General features: G+C 38.7%; 1 protein-coding gene and 1 long non-coding RNA gene across 3 annotated transcripts; one reads left to right on the top strand and one right to left on the bottom strand.

Annotated features, from left to right (window-relative positions):
* The first annotated feature begins 40 nt into the window (after window positions 1-40).
* LOC134197352 (Fanconi anemia group D2 protein-like) lies at window positions 41-17,531 on the top strand. 2 transcript variants are annotated; one of them, XM_062666654.1, is made up of 46 exons: window positions 41-155; window positions 220-354; window positions 1,017-1,084; window positions 1,142-1,194; window positions 1,854-1,904; window positions 2,147-2,260; window positions 2,336-2,414; window positions 3,674-3,798; window positions 3,859-3,946; window positions 4,483-4,587; window positions 4,912-5,018; window positions 5,080-5,176; window positions 5,357-5,392; window positions 5,444-5,584; window positions 6,093-6,227; window positions 6,311-6,442; window positions 6,500-6,607; window positions 6,773-6,822; window positions 6,877-6,936; window positions 7,082-7,166; window positions 7,815-7,937; window positions 8,886-8,959; window positions 9,577-9,681; window positions 9,735-9,856; window positions 9,916-9,989; window positions 10,221-10,447; window positions 10,511-10,571; window positions 10,868-10,923; window positions 10,980-11,061; window positions 11,156-11,266; window positions 11,398-11,526; window positions 11,859-11,977; window positions 12,040-12,162; window positions 12,409-12,536; window positions 12,606-12,699; window positions 13,627-13,746; window positions 13,813-13,906; window positions 13,973-14,044; window positions 14,212-14,325; window positions 14,385-14,459; window positions 14,522-14,599; window positions 14,657-14,725; window positions 15,046-15,159; window positions 15,226-15,291; window positions 16,517-16,591; window positions 17,392-17,531. In XM_062666654.1, the coding sequence occupies exons 1-44, from the start codon at window positions 110-112 to the stop codon at window positions 15,277-15,279; spliced, it is 4,233 nt and encodes a 1,410-aa protein (XP_062522638.1). In that variant the 5' UTR covers window positions 41-109; the 3' UTR covers window positions 15,280-15,291; window positions 16,517-16,591; window positions 17,392-17,531. The 2 variants fall into 2 exon arrangements, with proteins under 2 accessions (XP_062522638.1, XP_062522637.1); XM_062666653.1 differs by having other exon boundaries at window positions 9,916-10,031.
* Window positions 17,447-18,222, bottom strand: LOC134197353 (uncharacterized). Its single transcript, XR_009972631.1, has 2 exons — window positions 17,909-18,222; window positions 17,447-17,837 (listed from the first exon to the last, which is right to left on the bottom strand). It is a non-coding gene; the product is annotated as an uncharacterized LOC134197353 (long non-coding RNA).
* Between the last annotated feature and the right edge of the window lie 707 nt (window positions 18,223-18,929).

The raw sequence follows: 18,929 nt of genomic DNA, 5'->3' as shown, positions 1-18,929 counted from the left end.
TGTGTACGGCTTGTGCAGTACATGTCTCTTCTTGCGCTCACTGAGGGTAACGCCAAGACTGTATTGAGGGTAGAGCTTGCAACTTGTCGTCAGATTTTGACTGAATATAATGGCAAATCCGCGGAGCCGCAAGAGAAGTGAAAGACAAAATAGCAGTATGTTTGTATGACATCAGGGATGCTGCGTAAGCTGGGATGAGGCTTGTAAATTTGGTTCTAGACTCCAAACGACGAAAGGACGCGGCTATGATTCCATGCGATGAATTTCTTCCTGCTGAGACTTCAATGATGACGTCGCTGTTGGCGAAATTCTCTTGTAGATTGTCTCAAAGAGGAGAGAAGAGAAACGAGCTGGGTATAAAATTATAGATAAATAGCACAAAATAATTTCTATTGAATGTATTTATAATTGAATTTGACAGACAGACAGACAGACGGACAGACAGACTGACCTAACTAGCCCTAAAATTTTTACCCATACATCTTCTTAATATCAATGTGAAGAGAATGTTGCTAACGTCAATCACGTGACCGGCAACAAAAAACTAAGACTATAAACACAACTGACAAATTCTACAATTACTTGTACTATCAAATTGCTTAATGTTCTCTTTGTTAATCTTGAAGCCTGCTGCCTAAGTTGCGGAAAAGTCAAAATTTTTTGTAGATACACCCAATTGAAATTTTTAACTGCTATGCCCACTTAATTAATTAACCGAGACTTTCTAGTTACGCTACAGTACTGCTGATGGATAGACAGATGGACAGACAACACAAAGACATAGACTGATAGACAGACGGACGGATGGACAGACAAACAGACAGACAGACAGACGTAATCTCACTTAGCCAGCCCCTCCCCCTTTTCTATATTTGGTAGAAAAGGGGAGGGACTGGCTACGTGAGACTAAGACAGACTTGCAGACTGAGACTGGCATTACAAAGATAACCGACTGCTGTACTGACTTGCTATCACAGTATCGGCTAGTGTTTGGCAACTATCCTCATCTTTCTTAGGGATAGATCAAGCACTCTTTCAGAGGCAACTTCACACAGCACTGAAACAACACTCCAACTACCCACAAGTTGTACACAATAAATGTCTTTCATACTGTCGGTTCTGGGATTTACCGATTTGTTAGGTAACAGATGATTTTGTCGAGCAGCTGCAAGATCATTTCAGTGATCCAGATAGGTACGTGCTGTAGACAATATCAGAAACTATCATAGTGTTTTCTGAAGAACACAACATATTTGGTTTACATTTTATTTTTCGACAGTTTATTTCATCTGGTTTTATGAACCAATTTTCATTCGCTAATAGAATAGGCTTATTCAATTTTTATCAGTTACTCTGGAACACGTTTAAAAAATAACAACTACGGCTTCAACAGATCAACTTTCAGTGTGAAAAATGTGTAACTGTTAATTTCATGAACTTTTGTGCGTACGCTTTATCCAGAGAAAACCTCAGCTGCCTTTAATGCCATTTCTCCCTTGGTAGTTTGGTTATCAAAAATCACTTGCAAAATGGCTGCAGTAGGGGAGGCCCTTAGTTCATGTAACACCACACAAGAATGTCGTACGTAGGCTCAGTCTGTCCGAGCCACAATAATTCCCTCTCTTCCACACTGAACTTCCATTGCATGTTTTCTGCTCATGACACTTATTTGTTAAAAACATGATAAAGTGTTCAGTTAACTTGACAGCTAGTTAGAAGCAACACACATACACTCAATGTCAGTGATATCCCATAGATGTGTGTTGGGTGCTTGTGGATCTGATAGACAGTTATGCTATTACTTTACTGGCAGTCTGCATAGTTTTACTAAATTGTTTTCTGAATTTTTCAAGATTCAAGTGTTGTTTGCTGCCTACGGTTGTTCCTGAAGCTGGCAGTGTGAGGTGCAGATATAACATTGTTTATTACTATTTTATTTTGTGCATTGTGTGGTTCTTTGTTTGTTGTACTTGCTTGTTCTGATGTCAGCAGTGTGTGTCAGTGCGTGTGTGTCAGTGCGTGTGTGTCAGTGTGTGTGTGTGTGTGTGTGTGTGTGTGTGTGTGTGTGTGTGTATGTGTCGTGTCTGTGTGTTCATTAATTTTTAGCGGAGAAATCATTTTGAGTATTTAATTAGTATTTGCTTAGTGCTAGAGTTGGTCATCAGGATAGCCTTGCTCAACTTCTATTGGGAGTTGACTTGCTGCAGCCCAAGGTGATCACTGTTCTTCTCGAAAAGTTGCCAGAATTCTCAGACGATGAGTGAGTTTGCTGTACATCGTCTGGAATGTACAGCATCGTATGATGTGGTTACTTACATCTATGTCTACTCTACAGTAAAGGTCCTGGAGGAGTAAACATGGCAAATCTAATCATGGCCCAGTTGAAATGGCTTGATCATATTGTTAAGAGCAAGGTAAGTTGTAAATTGTGAATAACGTTATTTTTCACATCTACATCTAAGACTGTGTCTGCACTAGATCTGCTCTAAACTAGTTTAGAATTAAACTTGTTTAGTTGAGGGCGTCTACATTTGGCTTTCTCACGCATGGTACCTGCTGCTACATTCGGATCTTTATGGTTATATCAACTCTCTCTTTTATTTTTCCAACTGCTTGAGGCGCTTTTTTTCCAGAATGTCACATAAGATTGCAAATAAGACCAAAAAGAGAGATGCACTTGCAGCAGCTATCGTTAGCAGAATGCGTGTTATCATCACGCGATAGTTAAACCTAAACAACTTGAACTAAAACTACCTCTGAACTCGGTTAGCAAAAGTTGTTTAAGCAGCCAACTAAACCTGTTTAGTGCTAAAGCAGACACGCTAAGTTCTAAACATGTTTAGATATAGACAACTTGTAAACTAGTTTAGTCGCTAGTGCTTACTCGCTCTAATTTGAAAACACTTGATGGTCAAAATGTTTATCATAATGATACTTAATATATGGATTCATTTAATTTATTCAAAGTAACAGTTTGGGCAGTCAGAAGACATTATTTAATTAAAGATAACTGTAGCTTGTTGGGGTGAGGTATTATCAATTAATTAATTAATTAATGGTTTTGTGGTTTATGCTGAATCTAGTTGGCAGTGATTCTGAAGATGTCGGGTAACAGGGGAGACTTGTGCCTATTGTTTGTGTGATTCTTACTGTTGTTTGTTGGTTTTGTTTTTGTTTGTTGTGTTCTTCTCTCTGTTTGTTTGCTTGTTTTATATTTTTGTTTGTTGTATCCTTCTGTCTGTTTGTTTGTTTTATTTTTGTTTGTTGTATCTTTCTCTCTGTTTGTTTGTTGGTTTTTATTTGTGTTTGTCTTTGGTGTCGTTTCACACATGATATACTTGCTGCCGATTTCTTTCCTTTTTACACATTTGTCAGTTTCTCATTGAACAGTCAGACAACATGACTTGTTTGGTAGCTAAACAGCAATCCCTGTACTATCATGTGTGTTGTATCCTTCAGTCTGTTTGTCACATTATCTTGGGCCTGTGTTTGTCTTTGGCGTCGGTTCACATGGTGATATACTGTAGCTGCTGATTTCTTTCTTTTGTACACATTTGTGTTGTCAGTTCTCATTGAACAATCAGACAACATGACTTGTTTACACTGTCATTGCTAGGCAACTGCAACACTTATAATATTGTGTGATGTTTCTCTGTTGTATTTGAACTCATAGGACTTAGCAAGAAAAGTTATGGAGGTCCTTCCTGTTTTGTCGCTCATTTCTCAACGGGATGTGGTTTCAGCTCTCCCTGAGATAGTCGTTGATTCAGATCACAGCGATGTAGCTTCAGCACTGAAGTAAGCTGTTGCAGATGGTTGGATTTATGTCGTTTGCGGTTAGATTTGTTGCATGTGCAGAGACTTGATGTCTGAGAACGTTGAGTTGACTGCTCCTGTTATTGATGCTCTGACTAATTTGAATGTAGATTCGAAGTTACTCAGTGAGGTATGCCTGCACAAGTTACATTTATGAATGTTTATGTACAGACCAATACTTGCTACATCAATATGCAACATTTTAGTTGCTTAGTAGTGAGAGATTGGGGTTTTATTAAGGTTATATCATTGCACTTGTAATGCAAAAGTGTTGAACTAAAACTTATTCACACACACACACACACACACACACACACACACACACACACACACACACACACACACACACACACACACACACACACACACACACACACACACACGAATAAGTTTCAGTGTGAATTTGTTTTGATATGGGGATGCAATACGAAGATTAAATTTTGTGGCTAAACATGACCAATAGCCTCGTAGGTTGCGTGAGTTTTTTGTGATTTCTTGCATGACTTTTATTCACACTGTGAGGACAAGAAGTTTGCACCAACTATAATAATGCAATGATACACGCCAACACAACACACACGCACACACTGCATAATACACACTGCGGTTATGCTATCTTTGTCTTTATGTTATTGATCTTATCTCTATGTTTATCTTGTGTTCTAGATACAAGAGTCTTTGCTTAAAATCCTGCCTTCATCACGACTAGAAGATCTTCCCGTAGCAATTCATTTCATACAACAGTCTCTTACTCCCAGTAATGCAGTAGAGGTATGCTTTGTAATTTAAGTGTTGAGATCGTTGCATCTGCATGCTGTTTGAACAGACAGGGTTTTGTGAGCCTGGCTTGTGATTACGCAACTGTTTATTTACATGATATTTTGGTGTTTGACAAATTAAAATAATTGTTTGGGTTCCTGAACGAAGTAAACGTTTACTGACAAGTAACTACGTAACTGCAACAGTTGTCCTGTACACTTTATTTTGCTGTATATGACTCATAATGAGCATGTACACTATAGTGTCATTGTTGAGCAGTTGACAGCACTTTGTAGAGCTGCAGAAATGGGTGCATCATATTATGCTATGTTATAGATTATTGCTGAATTAAGAGAAAAGTTGGACTTTGCATCAACTGTGTTGCCTATGGCAACATCTACACCTGCCGCCAATGTGGTGCAAAGAGTTGGTGGGATTTCTAAGTACTGTGGTGTCCGGTGGATGACGTTGAACTTGTTGAGTATTGCTTTTGTTTATAAGTAGCACACCATCAAATGAACATATGAGTGAGCTTCAGGCTGTTGAGATGATTCGGGCTGGAATACGTTTTCAGAAATACATTGCTGATGCTTGGATCAAAGTCAGCTGTTGTTGTTGTTGTTGTTGTTGGTGGTGGTGGTGGTGGTGTGTGTGTGTGTGTGTGTGTGTGTGTGTGTGTGTGTGTGTCCTTGTGCATGCGTGTGTGTGTTCTTGTGCATGTGTGTGTGTGTGTGTGTGTGTGTGTGCACGTGCGTGTGTGATAAGAAATTTTTCTGTTCAGGCTATTGAAAATGTAGAGTCGCCAGAGGATTACAAGGTATATGCATTGTTTTGTGAGATGTGGCATTTTGTGATAATATGGTATTAGGCAATTGACATTCTCATTCTTTTGGTACTACATTGTAACACTGGACGCAAGAAGATGATTGAATCACTGCTCCGAACTAAAGTAAAGTTAGGAGCATTTAGTGAAGAACTTGTGGCTTCAGCATTCAGTTCCCATAGCCGGGTAAGTGAACATGTGCGACATGCTTGTCCACACATACACTGTACATGCATGCATGTAGATTAAGAGGTTTGAAATGGATGCCTCAATAGGCTGTTAGATGGACAGACAAATTGTTTAATTTTTATTGGATTTTAGATTTACAAAACTTTTTGTTTACAACAACTAATCTTTCTATAGATTAATAAACATAATGTTGCATGTATTTTTCAAATATGTATTCAATTAAATACGATAGTCAGAAAACTTAGAGGGGGCTGAACTGTTGCGATTGTGTCTTTAAATCATTTGGGATGTGGTGCAGCAAGAGACCAGATTGTATACACTTTTGTAGGTTGCCACTTGAAATATTTGGTGTTGATGAAATCTAACAATAATATGTAATATAATCCAAGCCAAACAGACAGTTAGTGACATAGATTGCATGATTTACGTATGGACAACAATTTATTTTCATGTAGTCACACGTGTAATGTTTGCAGTAGAGTGTACAATTAATTTTTTTATGTAGATAATTCTTGAATATTTTCCATCTCTTCTGGTGCTGTCTGATGTTCTTCTGAGATCCACAGATTCATCTGTGTCATCTTTTGCATCTACTCTTTATCGTCATGCATTTACTTCATTTGATGGTTATTACCGACAAGTAAGTGACATTGCTACAGACTACCATAGCAACAGGCACACCATCATTATTTCTTTATATCACACAACTCATTGCACTTACAGGAAGTTGTTGGCTCTCTTGTTACTCATATTGGTAGTGGATTCTCGACTGAGATTGATGCAGCACTAGATGTTTTAACCAACTTGGTTGAGACTTGCTCTTCGGCTATGACTCCTTATGCTGTCTTTTTAAAGGTAGAAGCTTAGCACATCACAACAGTGCTGAAATAGATAACAATTACTGTGTATTAGGGTGTGTCAGACTATTTGGATACCCTGACTTTAGCACAGATTCGTAAGCTGTTCAGTATGCTGAGTTGGCTGGCTATTGAGAGTCCTGGGAACAGTGGTATGATCCAGGTACTGACAACTCAGACGTATAAGCCTGTGCTGTAGTTTCTAGTTTGTCATAGTTATTGTTTGTTGTAATCAGCATTAGTCTGTTTTAATACTTTGTGTGCAGATTGTACCATAGATGTTGTATATCATGTCTGATTTTTGGTTTAAACAATTTGTTGTGCATAGGATGATATGCACATTATAATTCGTAAACAGTTGTCCAACACTAGCAAGAAGTCAGTGTATGATTGCCACTGATTAAGTATTGTTATTACTGAGAAATTGTTAAGGTACAAGAGGATTGGCGTTATTGGAGCTGTAATGGCAGTCAAGGGCTTGGCACGCAAGAGGTAATGTTGCAGTGTTTGAATATTGTTGTTTACTGTAATGCAGTAGCACACGTGGGCATGTGCTTGCAGATATATGTGTGCTTATGCGAGTTTGGTGTTTTTGTGTTTGGTGGCTGTATTTATTTTAGTTTTTGGTCTAATGCAGAACGTTTCCAGCTCATCTGGTGGCTGCAGAAAGTCAAGCAGGCTCTCTTGGTAGCAGCACGTTACCTGATGATACTTATAAGCAAGTATGCAATACTCATCTAAATACTTCACTATTGAATCGATAATTAAACAAGTAGATTGTACAATTCAAGTGTGGTTAGACAAAGGAGCTTACAGGATAGCGGGCCAATTCACAGGAGGACAGACAGGCAGACAGATAATCCAATGGATTATCCATTGGATTATCGTAGCCTTACCTTGTCTACGTTCACGTGGTTTAGTGCATCTTCTGTGGAGATTGTGATAATCATTTTTCTAGTACCTGTTTTTCACTGTTGGACTCTTGAACTCTACTTTCTAACTAGTATTCTTTCTTTTGCATTCAGCTGTAGTTTGAATACTTTAGGAGCTTGTAATTGCTGTGTAGTTAGACTTTACTTTAGTGATTTGCAGTTGATGTACAGTAGTTCAATGTTTGAAAATATATGTATTGACGGACAGGCAAGCAGACAGACAGACAGACAGACTGATTGTTGTATTGATTTTAAACTTTAAAGATACAACAAGCAAATCTTCAAAAGTAAATAATCCACCTCAGACCATTACTGTGTTCATCAATTCAGACAGACTGAGATCAGGTGCAATGCACTTTTGACTTTGATTGTACTGTTGTATTATTGCTGTTGAGTATAGCTGTATTGTATGGTTGGCAATCTTTCTTTTGCTAACAGGTTATTTCTCTTCTTGAGCTTGTCAAGAGGAACAGTGTTCAACATTCTGAAATAACGGCTTTGTTCTATGATGAGCTGGCCAGTGTTCTGCATAGCAGTGGAGGCCTTGATCCCAAAGTACAGGTAATCATGGATATACATGTATCTCCAGAACACACAACATTTGGGGTGTTGAACAATGCTGTTTTTGGCCGATGTTACATTAGTTAATATGACAAAGATATCTCCTGCAGTTTGTTGCTTAATTATTTAATTTAATTAAATTGTATTAGTCACTCATACGTCTGGTGAGGCTAAGAGCATTGGTTATGGTACAAATTAATCATAGTTTTTCATCAAGTTGCTGTCATCAACATTGCTTAGACAGAAATTGGTCTGTTGTAGAGTGGCAATTGTCAATGATTTACGGACACTGTTTGAAAGTTTATGGCAGACATAGTTGTCATTATGGCCACCGCACAAAATTTTTTAGTCATCAAGGAGTTTAGGATTTTACGTATACTTCATAAATATTAAATAATTATACTGATTGTTTTAGCAAGTAACGAAATCCTAACACTTTAGAGGTGTCAATCTCGGTCACTGACTCGAGTAATTTTACTATTATACTCTACAGCATAAAAACAAATGTATTGGGTTCACAATTAAGTGACTTTAGTCGGCAGGATGGCAACGTCACTGGAATAATTGGTCATCACCTGAACTCAATTTGTCGTCACTTGAACTCAGTTAGTTGTTAAATGACAACTTGACGACCACTTTTTCGAATGCTGCTGACAGTACATTGGACTCATTTTCAAAGAAGAGTGCAAATAAATGTGAAATATTACTGAATAGTTTTTGGGTGTGGTCACATGTTTAGAGGGTTTAGTGCTATGTTGACTTTCTGTTTTTTGTTTATTTGATGTTATAGTTGATGCCTTTTTTGCCTTGTCCCAAGACTCGGAGACTCTCTCGCACTAGTCTTGTCCGGTACCCGTATGACTGGCACCGGACAAGACTAGCACGAGAGAGTCTGGGGACAAAGCTACCTTTTTCACATCTTCAAATGTTTGTTTTGCTTTTTCTTAGAGTTGGATTAGTGAGAGTGTTGTCGAGGACTTTCAAGATACTTTTCTTGTTGACACCAAGACAAACATTCCAGAGTAAGCTTTGAATGCACTTGAACTGGACTGAATTTGTAATTTATTAGATCATACATGTAGATATGTAAATTAGTAATGAATTGTTTGTTTGTTTGTTTGTTTTATGTGTGTATGTGTATGTGTATGTATGTATGTCAGTTGTTTGCCGATTCTAGGTGCTGGTAATGAATGGTGGGTATCAAAGTACAGTAACAGATTGAGGATCTAAGCTGGGGAGGATAACTGAGTCAATGGCTCATCTTTTATTGTTATTGTCTAATATGCACTAGAAGGCTGTTCAGTCTAAACCAGTGGTGGCAGAGCTGGAGGGGCAGAGGGGCTGTTGCCTCCCAACTGTGAGCACAACCGTTATCTTTGTAAACAAACAGTACCCTCGTAGTTCATGTACTCCGATGTTCTTCATGCCCTGCCCCTTCAACTTGCAAGTTGCTTTTGCCTCTCTTGTAAACAACTGATTTTAAATGATGATTGGTCCATAAGGGAGTGTATGTAGACTTGTTTAACATTTTTCAATAGTCGTGGTACAAAATTGGCCAAAGGGTAATTGAAGTGATGGTAAATTGGTTTGAGTGCCTGCAGAACATGGTGATTGACCCTTCTAAAAATTTTATTTTTAGTGAACCGTTTCCTCTCCAGCGGGCTCATGGACTTGACGATGGTGGTGAAGTTGTTATTAACCTCATTCCTCTACTCTATTCAGAAATGAACAATGAGAAATCACAGTAAGCTGGAGACGTTTGTTGATATGGATTGTCTTAGTACACTTTTCCTTTAGACGTGAATCATCAGAGTTGACAAATTCTAGTGTCACGTGTCTGTGTCCCCAGTTTCGTCTCGTGCAAATGTGTGAAGCTTGTCAAACGAATGGAAGTCTTGAGGGAATCGATGCATTGCTGGGTGGAGACTGAAGAACAGCTGTCGTCGTCTTGCAAGTTACTGATGTGTGTGTTGTTTAGGATGCCCAGTATTTCTTTGCAAAGATGAGGTTATGGATCAATTTGAAACACTTCCTGCTGAGCATCGTCAACTGGTGTGCAATGCTCTGATCCTCATTATCAATTGGTTTCTTGAGGTTGAAGTACACATACAAACATGTGTGTTTTTACAAGAATTTGTTAGTTTGTATCAAATGGCATGAGAGTTACAGCAAGTAACATTTGAAATACGTAATTTCTGCTATTTTGAGTTTTATTTTTACTGTTTGCAGCTTGTTATCATCAAGAATTATTTTGCAGTTTCTCACTTACAAACTGTCTCTTAGGTGATAAATGCATTTTGTACTCAAGAAAGCATGGAGATTCGTGGCAAAGTTCTTGTTCGTCTCAAGTCTGTCACTGAGTTGCAGTCTCGATTGACTCGATGTCTGGCTGCTACACCTACCTACACTCCTCCTATGGCTCACTTTGATGCAGAGTCATTGTTTGAAGCGGTAGATGGGGGAGGTAAGGTTTCTGTGGACAAACTAGGAAAGGTGATTGGGAAGAGGGGGTAAGGACACAAATGACTGCATTTAATGATTTTTCATGTGGTTGTAAATTTGTGTTTGTCCAGTCGGTCGAAAAAGAAGGCTACTGGTGATAAAACTGGCAGTATGGATGGCAGTGAAACTTTGGTGTGTGTGTGTGTGTGTGTGTGTGTGTGTGTGTGTGTGTGTGTGTGTGTGTGTTCGTGTTCAATATGAAATTTATTGGATTAGCTATGTGTTTGCCTATCATCTGTTGCTTGTTGACAAGTCTGTGTCGTTGCCTGTCTGTTTTTTTATCAAGTATTGTTAAAAGTGATTAAGTTTTCTGCTTTGTTTTGTATTCTTAACTGATGTCTTTAAGACTCTGATGTTTACAGGTTGACAAACCAGTAAACAATAGTGTGTCAATAACTAAGTCAACAATCAACAATTGCTTGTTGTAGGAACAAACAGGAAAAGAAATTTCCATTTCACTTGCTGGTTGGCGACAACATTTTCGGTTAGATCTTGTCACAACTGGCACACTGTGTCAGTTGCACTGTCAATTGTTCCTAGAGAACTGGACTTAAATGTTTTCAAAGTTCTTACATACATGGCGATAGCAAGAAAACTTGTTGACTCTGAGAGTCACACAAAGGTGCAGTACAAGTATATCTGTCTAATCATCAGTGTCTTATCATTCTGTGTAGTATTCATTTCTTTGACTGAGTTCTAGCTTTGTCTTGATGTAGGAAGTGACCGTGCTTCAGTTGGGGCACTTAGAGTTACAGTTTCTGCTGGAAGACTTGAAACTCAAATTAAGCCATTGTCTTGCGAAAAAGGGGATTTGGCCTGGAATGAAAGTAATTTTGTTTATAATGCGACAAAGTCTTTCGTTTGTTTACTTGGTTGTGTACCTCATGTGTTGCGCATGAGTTAGAAAACGAGAGGTTTTGTCTTTCTGCAGATGTAGAATTGTTGTGTTTATGTGTAGGGAAGGAAAGAAACAAATGTTGGCTTTTCTCATCTTTCTGCTTGGAGACCTCAACAGGTGGTTGTGAAAGTTATGGAGCTGATGCCTGCATTGTGTGATCATTTGGAATCAGTGGCCACTTATTTTCAGGTGCATCTACATACTACAACTGTATAAGGAGTCTTGAATTTATGTTACGCATATACTGTTTTCACACACACACACACACACACACACACACACACACACACACACACACACACACACACACACACACACACTTATGCACATACACTGACACACACAGTGACACACACGCTTGCACACATTGTTTTTTCATTCTTAATGTTGCCATCAACTGTTGCCTATAGTAACGTCTGCTTTGGTTTCAGAGCAGTAATTATATTAGACCAGTGTGGCATGGTTACATAGTATGCTTTTTGGGTGGTATGTCTTCACTGTAACAAATGTGTCTGTACTAGGACCTAGTAGAGGAAAATGATGGCATAGTTGACTATCCGGTGGGTGACCAAGAGAAGTGGACTGCAATGTGTAACTGTTTTCAATTAATCATAGAAATTTTTCGGTCTTTGCTATCTTGGTATGCGTTGCATATTTTTCATTTTTCCACTGACATGTTTACTGTATGTGGTTTGTACGCAGGCCCAGTTTGAGCTCAAATGAAAATCGTCTCGTTCTGAAACAAATTTTGAAATCGTTTAGTGACCGTGGTCCTAGTTGTAGTAGCACTAGGATTAAATCAGGATCTATTCAAGAGATGAGCAAGTACATGTGTCGTGTCTGTGCTCTCCTAGTAGAGACATTTAGTATGGTTTGATTGTGTGTTATCATACTGTCATCACTGGTTGCGGTTCCTCATCAGAGTATTGATTTCACGTGTGTGTGTGTGTGTGTGTGTGTGTGTGTGTGTGTGTGTGTGTGTGTGTGTCTGTGTGTGTCTGTGTCTGTGTCTGTGTCTGTGTGTGTCACTTGGCTAATATTTGCCTGTTGTATTCATTTGTTGTGCTACAGGCTTGCCTTTGCTTACTTGGAACAGTTTAGCACTAGCGCTCCTAATTTATCAACTGCAGTCTCTCTTGTCTGTCTTCTTTCTATTCTGGCCGACCAGTCACAAACATCTGAACTGAAACCACTCATAGGTGAAGCAACTGTTCCTCATTTAATTGAGTCTCATTACTATATATTAACTAACATGATCGTATGTTTAGGCACAATGGCCACTTCTGTGTTGAAACGAGACTGGCCTGATATACTGAAAGAGAAAAGCAGCAGATTGAGTGAATGGATTTTGCCACTGGTCAAGTAAGCAGTTATACCCAAAATCACGTGACCTTGTGCAGGGCATGATTATTGCATCGCAGTTTGCGAATCAGTTTTTGTACGTTATGAATGGGAATAGGCTATGTGTCATGTAGACTGCAATGCAGTAGCAGATGGTCTCACCCATGACTTCATACTTGTGAGAGAAGGAGTGGCTATTAAAAGCTATTCTAGTATTGTCATGCTATTTTATATTTACATATACCATTACATCTTTATTCAATAATAAAGATTTGCAAATGAGTAGTTATGCTGTGCAAAGAGAGTGTTGGGTTGAGACTAAGTGAACACCTGCTAAATACTATGGTCTCATAGCATTAAGGATACAGAACAACCATACCCTCTTCCTGCCAGTACAATACAATAACTAATAACAAGAACAGAAATTTGAAACAGCACAGCTATTGCCGACTTCCAGTGTAAGTGGTCAACAGAAACAAATGTTGTGAATATGATACAGCCAGTCAATCTAATTGTTAATTTCCAATGTAACAAACTTGGTAGTTTAATAGTCAATTGTGAACTTCAAACGGTCAAACAAAATGTGACAAACATGGTAGGTCACATGTGCAGTGGTAGTCTCACGTAGCCAAACCCTATCCCGCCACGTCATACTTTTATGGTGGTATGACGTGGTGTTAAGGGTCTGGCTACGCGAGACTAGTGCAGCAATACAACTCACACCAACACGAAATACGTAATAATGACTACTATCAGACTAGTGATCTGTTTTGTATTTGTCTACTATTTTGTTTGGTGTCTGTCAATGTTTCGTATTGGTCTGTCTGTTTGTATTTGTGTTTGTAATTTTTGATTTACATAATACAGCACAAGTGCAATAGTTGGATGTAGACATTTTGTGTTTCACTCATTGTCTGTATATCTGTAAACACAACTGTATTATTGCAGGTATCATATTGCATTTTCTGAAGACCCGGTGGCTGTTATTGAAGCCATAGTGGGCGAAGGCTTTCCTCAATTGATGGAGGAAGATGCCGTGGCATCTAAACTTTACCCCACTTTGACAAGGTAGGCTGTCGATCATTGTCACTGCACATTAGAAATCAGAAATACTTTAATTTTTTGTGTTTGCAGGGCAACAAGTGTTAGCTTTTATCGATCTGCTGCAGAGGAGTTGGTGAATGCTTTGAAGGTTGATGCGGCATGCAAGAGGACAGCAGCAGTCGAGGTTGTTGCAGTGCTTCATCGCTGTATGCAGACGGGAGTTGATGAATGTTTGTATTATTAACTTTAGGTGCAATCAGATCGCTTGTTGGAACTCGACATTATTGTACGAGTTTTTCACATCCTTGTCAAAATTGTCAAGGTGTGTGTGTGTGTGTGTGTGTGTGTGTGTGTGTGTGTGTGTGTGTGTGTGTGTGTGTGTGTGTGTGTGTGTGTGTGTGTGTGTGTGTGTGTGTGTGTGTGTGTGTGTGTGTTTATCAGCATGTCTCTACCAATCTAAAATCTACTTTTATCTTTTTATCTGCTTAGTCATTTGATGCTCGAGGGCTCGTTTCTAGTGCCCTGAAGATTGGACGATCTTTCTTAGACACGTTCCTTCGCTTTGGAATGCCAGTACTTGAACGTGTGTTCAAGACCAATAAAGTTGACTACACAAATTTCTTTGACACAGATAGAGTTTAAAAGCCTATATATATTTACAGGATGATGTACTAGCATTGCTCAAGAATTTGCAGCTGAGCACACGTTCTCTGCAGCACTTCTGTGGCCATTCAAAGGTAGACATGTGACGTGTTGTAAACTTAGCACTTGCAGAGTCATTGTTGTATTGTGTATGTAGGTGGCTAAAAACATGCAACTGGTGAACCACGTTCCTGGTCTCAAGAAGACATTAGAGGCGTTTGTTTTTCGTGTGAAGGTGCAGTGTATCGCTCTTGAACGGAATTTAGTCGTGTTTTAAATTTGTTTGTTTAAGGCTATGCTTGCTATTCATAACTGTCAGGAGGCTTTTTGGTTGGGAAATCTTAAGAACAGGAACTTGCAGGTACATGAAATTGAATGTGTGGTCAATGGTTTGTTATGAAGTCGAGTCAGGGCTTTGTCTGTGTGTTGATATGTTTCATCATTAGTCATTGTCAAGTAAGTGTAACAAGTCAGTGACCCTTACAGACAGTGAAGACAGTCAGTTGTTTTTCATTACTTCTCTTTTAATCAACTGGAATTTTTAAGACATTATTAGGTTGCTTTGTCAGTCTGCTTTTTGTTCTTTCTAGCTGTCTTTGCTGCAAAGATTTGTGTTTGCAGCATGTTTACTGTAGAATGTATGTACGCATATCTATGGCATAATATGCATGGTTTGTATAGGGAGAGGAGATTGCTTCTCAATCTCAAGTCTCTGTAACAACATCAGAGGCTTTGTCACAACGTGATGATGATGATGAGGAAGACAAGGACAACTACGTAAATGAAGATGAACCAGTGAGAACATGCATTTTAATATCGATTTGGAGTAAACATACAATACAGCTTGCGCTTTCTCCATAGGGAAGTGATGAGGAGAGAGATGTTGGTGAAGGAAGTCCAGAGCTATATGATTAATCATTTGTGAAGGTGTGTGTTTGTTTGCAATGTGTGTGTGTGTGTGTGTGTGTGTGTGTGTGTGTGTGTGTGTGTGTGTGTGTGTGTGTGTGTGTGTGTGTGTGTGTCCACATGAACGTACAATGACAAATGGCTTGTTTGTGTTGATCATTTTATTCTTACCATTCAATTTTAATTAACAGAAATAGAATAATGTTTATCTAATAGTAAGTCACACTGGAACACCAACCAAGTCTGGGGAAGGATGAAAGTAATTAATTAAGCTACTTTTTGTCATTTTATGATGATACTCATACATGTACTACTGACTATAGTACTGTACACTGTTGTGACCTGCAAGCTTGTAGCCGTCTGAAAGCCAATACTGAATACTGTAAATTATATAGGTGGTAGCTAAATATACATGTTCAGTTAATTGTGTGGCACAAGACAAACAATAAAAACATGTGGGTTAGAGTAAGGCCAGTAAGTGTATAATGCTGTTGCTTTACCTGCAAATTTCTGTGTTTTTTAAAGTTTTTTTTGGAACAACCATAGCCCAAAGCAAACAAATTTAGAGCAGTCCATTATTGCTCATAGATGAGGGCGAATGGTACATAGCACAGCAGAGTAAGACATTCAAGCGTTTAGAGAAGGCTATCTTGATTTTAAAGAAACAATGTACATGTATCTAGAAACCAGGTAAATTTGTGAGAGTTATACAATTGTGGTTAGTAGCGTAAGGTTTTCTTATATTCTCTATGAATCGAAATTTGATTGATTGAGGTGGTGTCAGACGTCAAATGAGCCAATCACAAACTATTCGAGTAGTCACCGCTAAGGTTCAGTCAACTGCTTTGCGCACTGTCAGTTCCTGCACAAGTCCCTGCTCGAGAGGTTTGTGCTGCCTCTGTGTGATTCATGAGCCAATCTTTCAAGACATGAAGAAAGTACAGGTTAGGAGCAAACCATGATGATGATGATGCTTTGCTAAGCGTAGGTGTACGACTAAAATACTTAATTAATTAACCAGTTTTTGCTCAACTGTGGGTTTTTCTGATAAGTCTTGAGCTGACACTGGAGAGTATCCACGTCAGCGAATGGACGGTGAATAGGGGCTAGGATGTGAGTTTTTCTTGTTAGAGATGCTTTATTCTGGCTTAATTCTGCTGCCCGCTTGTTGTTTGTAGTCTGTAGTTGTTTAGATGTGCAATCCAGCTTTTAGCATCTTGGCATTTTAGCTTCATTTTCTTTCTAGCGCTGCAGATTTTGCATACGAAGATCTTTTTGTATTGTGGTTGCTCCATGTGCACCATCTATCACCTGTTTACCGGTAAGCCGTGGATTTGGACATGAAGTTGTTACTATATTTGCGTACCATTCTTGTATTGTCAATTTGTGTGTGACTGCATGTATTTGGATATACCATAGATGGTTATCCCTATACGCGTACTATAGGGCTAATTAGAATGGCAAAATGTAAGGTACACTAGGTGACCTGAATAGACTAGGAATACGGTGTGTGGTAGTTAGCTGCTTTGACTGAGTGTTGTCATTTGACTGACAAGCAGCCCGGGTGCTTAGATCATGCCCTTGTAAGTTGATATTTGATCACTTTCAACACATTCAGGCCTGTCCTGTTGCTTCAGTCAATCTGAGGGGTTATTAATTAATTTATTGAAAGAGTCTTGGGCAGCATGCTTCTAATTGTGTGTTTTTTTCAGAATTTTAGCTTGCCGTGTTGTTTGAGTTATAGACTTAGAGAAAGATGCAAATAAGTCATGAAACATTGTGAATCTGCTTGTCTGATGTTGTCTGCTGGCATGATTGTAAGTTAGAGCATGCGGTATCATCGCGTTGATTGAAACTACCTGGCTTGGATAATTAGGATCATGACAGACCATAATTGTACCTATTAGAAACATCCAGTGTCAGTGTTACTGCGTTGATTGTATAACTAGCTGGCATGGACAATAGGATTGCGCGCTAAAGATAAGTTGTGTAACACACACACACACACACACACACACACACACACACACACACACACACACACACACACACACACACACACACACACACACACACACACACACACACGTTTCTAGGTGGGAAATCATGATCCTTCTTTAGGGGGGCAAGGGGAAGCAACAATCAGGAGAAAACAGCGCAGAAGAGTGAACATGTATTAGCTAGTGTGCTGTATTTATTAATTTATAGCTATATTGTACGCTACTTTTGAAAAACTAAAGGCAAAATATATATACACATGCATCTACAAAGTCACTGTCAGACGACTTAATTAAAAAGCAAGTCCACATATCTATCTACAGCGATTAATTAAATAAAAGTATAAGTTGCTCATTACTTTCTAGAATACACTAAATTCTATGCCAGAGAGCATCTAGCTAACGCCTCAAAAGCTCTAAAAAGAAAGCAAACTAATATAATAATCTACTGATGCTAACGCCCTGACGATTTTTCCCCCAACTTCAGACTTCTGTTTCAGAGAAGTCGGATAACACCGTGCGGAGCTGAAAGAACAGTTGTAATTTAGAAGTGTAAAATACTATCTGACCCTTGATTACATTGAACAAAAATTAAATTTAAACCAACATACTTGCTAAAAATACCTTTTTAAACTACAAACCTTACACTGTCCTATTGCAACTTATTTCTTTCTCATCTTGATTCTCTAATGATTAGCCACAGATTCTGTTGAGTTCAGCACATGTCCATAACATACTTGCAAACTTCCCTTACTGCACCATTGCCACCAGTAGATAAGGTGATGTAATCAGCACGTTACTGGATGTCTTGAGCCACATTGGCTGAATGTCAGTCACTCCTGACATTCTAATTAAGTTAATGCATTCCAAATCATAAAATCATCTCCAGTGTATGCAACCTGTAAAATAAACTATAACCAGAACGTAACACCATAACATAAAAAAACAATAGTATAGTTACATACTTTTGATAGATCTTGTTCTTCTAGTTCATGTATACTGTATGTCTGTTGTTCGTGTCCATCTGTCACTATGTTCACTTGTCAAGCTGACGATGGACAAGTGAACATAGTGACAGATGGACACGAACAACAGACATACAGTATACATGAACTAGAAGAACAAGATCTATCAAAAGTATGTAACTATACTATTGTTTTTTTATGTTATGGTGTTACGTTCTGGTTATAGTTTATTTTATTGTGGCACCATTAACTTCTCAAATGATGACCCGCACTTACTGGCAAGTTACACCACATCATTGTTGTTGCCATGTAAAAATATGATGCAGAAATCTACCTGTTGACCTATAGCTATGCAAGTTAACTTATCACACTTTCATGCATTCCATCCTAAACCTAGATGAACAAAACTCTATGACAAAAGGAGTAGAAATATTATTGGTTAAACAGCTTGTATAAAGACTCTTTGTGCTACTGGTTGTGCTCAATTCTGCCATGATGAATGATACTGCATATATGTACATGACCAGAATCAACTGCTTTCGGAATCCCACAACTGTCCCTTAGTGTGTGTGTGTGTGTGTGTGTGTGTGTGTGTGTGTGTGTGCGCGCGCGCACGCGCGCATGTGCATGTGCGCACACAACGTCACTGACCTACATGATTACCATGCATAGTTTGCATACGTCAGATGTAATCAGA

Source organism: Corticium candelabrum, chromosome 22 (assembly GCF_963422355.1).
Source record: "Corticium candelabrum chromosome 22, ooCorCand1.1, whole genome shotgun sequence".
Lineage (NCBI taxonomy): Eukaryota > Metazoa > Porifera > Homoscleromorpha > Homosclerophorida > Plakinidae > Corticium > Corticium candelabrum.
Note: the sequence above shows the minus strand (reverse complement) of the source record. Positions and strands in the feature narration are given on the sequence as shown.